Source organism: Camelina sativa, chromosome 13 (assembly GCF_000633955.1).
Source record: "Camelina sativa cultivar DH55 chromosome 13, Cs, whole genome shotgun sequence".
NCBI lineage: Eukaryota > Viridiplantae > Streptophyta > Magnoliopsida > Brassicales > Brassicaceae > Camelina > Camelina sativa.
This window is the reverse complement of record NC_025697.1, coordinates 8,074,651-8,082,833: the sequence shown is the minus strand read 5'-3', so window position 1 is coordinate 8,082,833 and position 8,183 is coordinate 8,074,651. Positions and strand designations below refer to the sequence as shown.

General features: G+C 36.7%; 3 protein-coding genes across 3 annotated transcripts; 2 read left to right on the top strand and 1 right to left on the bottom strand.

Moving 5' to 3' along the window:
• Positions 1 to 969, top strand: LOC104738039 (ethylene-responsive transcription factor ERF086-like; the record flags this gene model as incomplete). Its single annotated transcript, XM_010458277.1, has 1 exon — positions 1 to 969. A coding segment is annotated over exon 1 (870 nt), but the record flags the coding sequence as incomplete, so codon positions are not given.
• Positions 972 to 1,742, top strand: LOC104738038 (ethylene-responsive transcription factor ERF086-like; the record flags this gene model as incomplete). The annotated part of the gene is made up of 1 exon (XM_010458276.1): positions 972 to 1,742. A coding segment is annotated over one exon (771 nt), but the record flags the coding sequence as incomplete, so codon positions are not given.
• Positions 4,737 to 6,729, bottom strand: LOC104735918 (exosome complex component RRP41 homolog). The gene is made up of 11 exons (XM_010455805.1): positions 6,619 to 6,729; positions 6,421 to 6,496; positions 6,281 to 6,327; positions 6,135 to 6,195; positions 5,969 to 6,010; positions 5,817 to 5,881; positions 5,643 to 5,721; positions 5,514 to 5,550; positions 5,210 to 5,412; positions 5,026 to 5,115; positions 4,737 to 4,928 (listed from the first exon to the last, which is right to left on the bottom strand). Exons 2-11 carry the CDS (start codon positions 6,472 to 6,474, stop codon positions 4,881 to 4,883), a joined length of 726 nt encoding a protein of 241 aa, XP_010454107.1. The 5' UTR covers positions 6,475 to 6,496; positions 6,619 to 6,729; the 3' UTR covers positions 4,737 to 4,880.

The window sequence follows — 8,183 nt, the reverse complement described above, 5'->3', positions numbered from 1 at the left end:
CAAGACAAAAACAAAAAAAACACCCTTATTCATCATAACACATCTTTTACCAAAACCCTAAAAGAAACCTCATTTCAAAAAACCCGTTTCTTCATCATCATGTCAACCTCCAAAACCCTAGATCATAATAAACCATTTGAAACATCCCAAACTCAAATGGGTTTTTCTCTAATCCACCAAAACACATCCACCAACACAACCACTACCACCACAACCGGCGAGAGACGAGGCCGGAGATCAAAGCAAGCAGAGCCAGGGAGGTTCCTAGGAGTTCGAAGACGTCCATGGGGTCGTTACGCAGCCGAGATCAGAGATCCAACCACCAAAGAACGTCACTGGCTCGGCACTTTCGACACAGCCCACGAAGCTGCTCTTGCATACGATAGAGCCGCTCTTTCGATGAGAGGCACTCAAGCTCGAACCAACTTCGTATACACTCCAACTGATGTTCACACTATTCTCACAAACCCTAATCTCCATTCTCTCATCGTCTCTCCTTATAATAACAACCAATCTTTCTTACCAAACTCTTCTCCACAGTTTGTCATCGATCATCATCCTCATTATCAAAACTATCACCAACCACAACAAAATAAACACACTGTCGCCCAAACCGTCTCACCCGCTGCTTCTTTCAAAACGCCAGTTCGTCATCAAAGCGCGGATATTCAAGCGTTTGGTAATAGTCCTCAAAACTCTTCTTCTAACGGCTCTTTATCTTCATCTCTAGACGAAGAAAACAACTTCTTCTTCTCCTTAACAAACGAAGAACATAATCACTCCAATAACAACTCGGGTTACTTGGACTGCATTGTCCCAAACCACTGCCTTAAACCACCTCCGGAAGTCACCACCACCCAAAATCAAGCCGGAGCTAGTTTCACAACTCTGGAAGCAAGTAAAGCCTTTGAATCATACGGAGGGTTTAGTAATAGCTACTTCGAAGAAGGTGAGATGATGATGCTGAATNATACGATAGAGCCGCTCTTTCGATGAGAGGCACTCAAGCTCGAACCAACTTCGTATACACTCCAACTGATGTTCACACTATTCTCACAAACCCTAATCTCCATTCTCTCATCGTCTCTCCTTATAATAACAACCAATCTTTCTTACCAAACTCTTCTCCACAGTTTGTCATCGATCATCATCCTCATTATCAAAACTATCACCAACCACAACAAAATAAACACACTGTCGCCCAAACCGTCTCACCCGCTGCTTCTTTCAAAACGCCAGTTCGTCATCAAAGCGCGGATATTCAAGCGTTTGGTAATAGTCCTCAAAACTCTTCTTCTAACGGCTCTTTATCTTCATCTCTAGACGAAGAAAACAACTTCTTCTTCTCCTTAACAAACGAAGAACATAATCACTCCAATAACAACTCGGGTTACTTGGACTGCATTGTCCCAAACCACTGCCTTAAACCACCTCCGGAAGCCACCACCACCCAAAATCAAGCCGGAGCTAGTTTCACAACTCTGGAAGCAAGTAAAGCCTTTGAATCATACGGAGGGTTTAGTAATAGCTACTTCGAAGAAGGTGAGATGATGATGCTGAATCATCATGAGTTTGGTTCATGTGATCTTTCTGCCATGATCACTAACTATGGTGCTGCTGCTGCTGCTTCAATGTCGTTGGAAGATTACGCGATAACTGAGCCACAAGATTTATCTTCTTCTTCTCTCGCTGCTTTTGGAGATGTTGTTGCAGACACTACAGGCTTCTACTCAGTCTTTTAGAACATTCTATATATTATATTTCTGTGTTTTATATATGCAAATGCAATAATATTAATAGTTTTTACGTTATTCCATGGTCGTTTGATTTTGTTGTTAACTAGATGTTATGAACTTTATTATATATATATTCTGCTTGTTGTTTCATGCACCATAAGGTTACCCTAACCATGAAGTTTTGATTCTTTCTTTTTTGTAATTTCTTTTTGGTATCATGGTTTTAATTAGCAAAAAGTGATGATGTGAGTTGTATTAAGACCACCTTTTGTCCATGCTACTTCCAACATACTCATTATGTATATAATAAGTGTGGTGTGCTATAATAATGAAATCAAACTAAATTAATTTCCCCAGACGGATATATGACTGGAAGTGAACCACTAAAATATGTAATATCAGGATTATAAAATTAGTTGCAAAAAACTCCAATTTTCTAATTTTGATTGTGCATATAATTATGATTTTTTTTAAAAGACAAGAGTAAAAATTTATGTTACTATGAATTATGACTTTTGAGAATTTTTCGCTATGGAAAAAAAAAAATTAAAACTAAATATGAGATATCTGCCATCAAATTTTGCATGTTTATGAAAAATATTAGTTAATGTGAGATGAACTTTAAGTGAAGAGTGAAGTATAGCATGATGGTGTTTTTGGTCTTTTGGACATGTGCTTTGGTCATGACTTGTTTGGTATTTCATTGCACAATCACTGTTTCATGTCTCCCTCCTTTTGCCTTAACTTTTGTCTACAACAACTCAACATTCCAACTCCTTCTATCATTTATTAAATCTGTTTTAAGGTTTTCGACTTTCTTCCATAGAACTCGATTAGTCCCTTTTCCAGTGTTGATCAACTTCACTTTTTTCTTCTTATTGTAGTTAAATTGACAAAGATCCAATCATAGGTGTTATACTTGTCAAACATATGTATGTTGGACTTCATCATATATGATGCTTTACAATTTGTCAAAATTCAAATTAAATAAATTCCAAATAGTTATTAGAACGTCTTTTTTTTTTTGTTGCTAATTTCTTCATGCATTAATATCGCGATTTAGGCCAAATGGCTCATTATTTCAGATGAGAAGAACAAATAATTATCTCCATATGTAAGTATGTTTATTAATATATGTGTTATATATTTTTATTATATCAAAAAACTTACTTCGATAGTTCTGATTTTGAAAAGCAAAAGGCATGTATCACTACAGAGTCTTCTTGATTGTAGATCTAAGTAAGTAACTGAGAGAAAAAGCATTTAATGATTAGTAATTTTTTGGGGTTGTTGAAAGCATTTGTTGTGAATTGTGATGTTTCAAGGACCAAACTCCATGAATCATGATGATGATTATGATTTCTCTGTTGTTTGAGTAAAACTAGACGCAACGAACAAACCACACATGCACATGTTATATCAACAACACAAAGAACCAAGTACGAGAATTACTGACTACTACTTCCACATTAACAGTGTTTTTTTTCCTTACTTCTTTTTTCATTATATTTTACCTTTATATCTCATGATCAAAGTCGTACGGATCGAATGTAGAACCAGAAGAACAAAATAGAAGCGTGTCCTCTTCTTGTTGTTGTTCCAAAAAAATGTTTTTAGAATCGGATTTTTTCAAACGAATATTGCATTTGCGTTTACTAATTTTATTTTTCTACGATCAGAAAGAAGTCTTTTTTTTTTTCCTTCCAATATCTTTCATTAATCAGTAAGGTATTACAACAGTTACATAGCAAATACAAAACTTCACAAAACAATTTATTACATAAGCATAAATATGTGACATACACTGAAGATAGCAAAGCATGAAAAGAAGTCTTGTTTTGTCTAATATTCTTTAAAAATTGTAAACGTACGCAACTATTCACACATAATTTCACATTTAGTTTAGAAAACAACATATATATTTGTCATATTGCATCATCATTATATATTAGATACTATCACAAATGATAATTATACCAATCACAAAGAAAGAATTATACTATCACAAATGATAATTATACCAATCACAATACTCAATAACAAATGATAATTATACCAATCACAATACTCAATAACAAATGATAATTATACCAATCACAAAGAAAGAATATAAATCTCTGCAGCTTTTGGACAATGACCGATAATTCTACTCACACCATATATGCCACCATAACTTAATAAGGATTCACATTCCGATTATGATGTGAACTCAAGTTTTTAGAATATATCATTTTACGTTTGATAAAAGCAAATAAAATTTTGTATTTTTTTGAAACGAAACACAGTAACTTGAATGTAAACATCAAAAACACGAAATAAACACATCTCATTCAAACGTCCAAGCTCTTGAGTCTTGACACAGTTTGCTGAAGATAATCCTTGAATCAATTTCCTTAATTTGGCGATATCTTAGTAAGTGGGCTTTTGTATGGGCTTTTGTATGGGCTTTAATCTCTTTTAAAAGTCACTAGAATATGGGCTCTATTGTGCAACAATTGTTACTTGGAAGAAAAAAAAAAGCTCCTGGCAGAGTGCAAGACTGCAAGTGTCTACCTGATCGATGAGACAGATACAATATCTGGACTCGAGCTGCGAATCAATGCTGCAGTTGCTATAAAGCGGCACATTATACGCGTTCAGAAAGCAGCGACTGTTGTGGAGGGGATGAGGAATCCATTGACTTCACACCAAGGGTCAACAAATTAGGGTCCATCAAGGACACGAATCAACTACTACAACGTGAATTGAGTGATTGGTCAAATAGAAAGAGAGAATACCAAATTGAATCCCCAAGAGCCTTTCTCTGGATCATTATAACGATTATATGTAAGACATTGGGCATTAGATTGTGTGCCAAGTAAATTATCTTCAGGTTTCTAAATTGTTTACATACACAAACCTCTGCCAACAGTCACTCTTAAGAATCGGGGTTGGCTCGCTTCAAATAGTTTACTAAAACCTTTTTTTTGTTAACAAGTTCTTCATGCATTAATATCACGATTAAGGCAAACCGTCTCTCTTTTTTTTTTTAATAAACAAAAATAATTTACTTTCAAAAATTTGATCGAGTGGACTATGCTCTGATAAACTTCCAAAGTCAGCAGTAAAATCTAATTAACATAAATCCCGCACCGTCAGAAAAGTTTATGCAGCTCGGCGATACTCTAGCTGTTTGGTGTTTTCTTGAAGTACCTTCACAACAAAAGAAGAACGAGAACCAAACATTTAGAGAACAAAGAATACTCTTCAATGGTGGAGAAATATTGAGGAATCCAATGTAAAAAGTTACCTCGCGTATTCTCTCTGCAATTGCTTTGCAACCTTCAGAAGCCAATGCAAACACCGTTTCAAATGTTTCCATTGGTAACTTCGCATCCATCTACATTTGTAACTCAAGAAAATAAACATCTAGAATCATATGATTGCGAATGGAGAGACACATGTGATATGAAGGGAAGAAGAAGAAAAAGAACCTGAAGGAGTGTCACTTTGTCTAATTTAGGTAGAATACCAACGGTTACATCAGCTCCTCCAGCGGTATCTTCGACATAGTTCAGATCAAGAAGAGGAGTACTGTTCAAGTATCCAGCACTACAAGAAACAGCGAGATCACGCATTGGAATCCCAGCATCTGCTAGAGCTAGAGTCGCGGCATTGATACAAGCTGATCTTGTTCCTGAAATACAGAACATAACACTAATGGCGGATCAGGGACTGAAAGAGCTTTTAAAAAAAAAGCTTGTTTGCAGAACGAGAGGGTAATTAAGTTACTCTTACCTCCATCGGCTTGTAGAACCTGAAGGAATATGTCAATCTGCATAAAGGAAACAATCCATCAAGAAGCCAGCACAAGAAAAAAGAAGAGAAAAATACAAACTTTGACTACAACAAGTTCGTCAAGGAAACCTGAGAATGAGGCAACAATTCAGTCAATATGCACGCTTCCATTGTCTGACGGATGACAAGAGATAGCTCAGTTGACCGCCTGAACATCATAACAATACACAACAATTTTATATGATTCTCCGTAAGTAGGGAGCAAGAGTCTTTTGAGCTACACAGTATAGATAGATGCATAACCTGTCGAATTTTTGTCTTCTACGATCACCAGTACTAAACTGAGCCATGCTATACTCACACAGCACCTACCAACACATAAAATTAGCCATATAGCATTTCAAATTTGACAAAGCTTTTTCACCAAGAACAATACCAAACAAGGATATACATACCAATGCATGGTCGTTCTTATTTTGCAGGCTCTTGTTTTGAATCTAAGGGAGCACAGAGAAACAATTAAACAGATAGAAATAAACCAATTCGCACTAAATTAAGGTGAATTATTCAAATCAAAGCATCAATCTTGATAGGTCGTAAAAAAAGAGAAAATTCAAGTACCTCTCTTGGACCATAAACAGCTGCAATTACTTTGGTATTACCCATCTCGAAAACAGCAGAACTGGAAACAATGTTGGATCATATCAAAAGTGCAAAATTTAGAACTGAGATGAAAAAGACAGGAGGAAGTAAATTTTTGAGTTTACCCGTCAGCTTTAGAAACCACTCCAACTTCAGCTACGATTTGCCTCATCTGATGTGTTTCATTACAAGCATCACGAATAGAAAAAAAGTTAACTTGTGAAGACAGCAGCAAACAAAATACAAGGGAATAAAGCAAACATACCTCATTGAATCGGCGACCATCTAATCGAAGACCTTCTGGGTTTACGTACTCCATTGTTGTGAAAATTTACAGAACCCTAGATAGAGAGGGAGATCAACTATGAGAGCCAAGAAAAAACAAGTTTGATACTTTCTGATTCCTAGAAGAGGGCAACGAAGCGGAAAAAGAACGGAGTGAGTAATAAGAGGCGAGACTTACCTCTGCCTATATTTGCCGGCGGCGATATGACGGAGAGTGATGGACGGCGATGGGAGAACTAAAACTAAAAGAGAGATTAGGGCTGTTTGTTTATTTTTTTGTGAATTAAGTAAGATTTTAAGGGTATAAGTGTAAAAGCACTTTTGTCTGAATATATAGTTTTGCTTTCTCACTGATATCTCTGTGAAGTGTGATCCAATTATAGGTTCTGTTTTTTGTTCTGTTTTGACATGCTCTTCCTCTTCTTGTAAATCTTACTTTAAAAATTGTAACTGAAGCTAATATAAATGTAATTTCACGTTTAGGTTCTTTGCCATATTTACATCATCATTAGATTCCTATCATATTAGTTATAAACGATGATTTTACATTCAAATGGAGGATTCTCAGAAATTCGAGAATTTTTGTGAATAATAATAATAAAGGCCATTTATTAAAATATAGTTTCCAAAAAGAAAAAGGAAATAAACAACGTAACAGAGACAACAGACAGAGAGGAGATGGCCGTATGAAGGAATACTATGAACATGGTAAGAGAGACCTAAGAGAAGAGACATAATAACACATAGAAGACTAGAAAGAGCCTCTTTCGTCTTATTTCTCTCTGCTTTGCTTACTGTTGTCGTCTCCCCACCCAAAAAAATATCCTTTTTTTTTTTATGTTCCTGAATTCATATGAAAGTTTGATGGAAGGAAGAAGAGTGATAGAGAGAATAAGAGAGATCAGATCATTATCTAAGAAGATTAGAGTGAGATTCTCTTCTCTCCTTTTGATTTCTGTCTGTCTCTTTAACCTGAAGTCTTAGCCTCAATGCTAGCTGAGTTATCTTTATTGGTCTCAGCAGGCTCGGGATGGCTCACAGCGCTGGTAGTTGAAGAGGGCACAGTTCCTGTGCCACCAGCTCTTGTGGTTATAGGTTTAATAGAGCTGGAAGAGAGAAGCTCCGTGCGTTGCTCAGACAAGGATAATGATGATGTTGGAGCTAGTGTACCGAGCGAGGAGGACCCCAGAGGGTGAGGCACAACGGGCATGTCGGTGAGCAAAGAAGCGGATGGGTTGTAGCTTAGTGAAGAAGATCCGATGGAGTGGTCAAATTTGCATGCAGGTCCAAACTTGCAAACCCCGTGTTCAGCAAAGTGAGTGCATTGTGCTGCTCCCTGCAAAAGTCATTACTATTAGCTTTTGTGGCGCAACAAATGTGGGTGAGGAACAAAAAAACAGAGCTTCTTGATCACATCAAGAAACAGAGCGTTTCCATATATGAACTCTACTTTTGATCATAAGCATTTCATGAAGGAAACTTTCATGTTTGTATTAGGGCGTATAAGCTTATATATGAGACTTACAGGACGAAGAGGGAGGCCAATGTGACTGAGGGTAATGTCCTTTGGCGATGCTGCTTCCATAGGATGATGGAATCTGCAAGAGGATCCGAATTTACAATCTCCGGTTCTCATAAAGTATTGACACTCGGGTTGTTCAGGCCGCTGAGGAAAAGTTTGTTCTTTATTTGAAATACCGGTTGAAGATGGACCGGATTGATATGCAGGCGCTGAAGGAGATA

Excerpts from the sequence above, each read along its gene's own strand:
- LOC104735918 (XM_010455805.1), bottom strand. The coding sequence starts at position 6,474 with ATGGAGTACGTAAACCCAGAAGGTCTTCGATTAGATGGTCGCCGATTC. Across the intron at positions 5,882-5,968 it reads ATAAGAACGACCATGCATTG|GTGCTGTGTGAGTATAGCAT; the intron begins GTATGTATATCC and ends ATGTGTTGGTAG. Across the intron at positions 5,413-5,513 it reads GGTTCTACAAGCCGATGGAG|GAACAAGATCAGCTTGTATC; the intron begins GTAAGAGTAACT and ends TCTGTATTTCAG.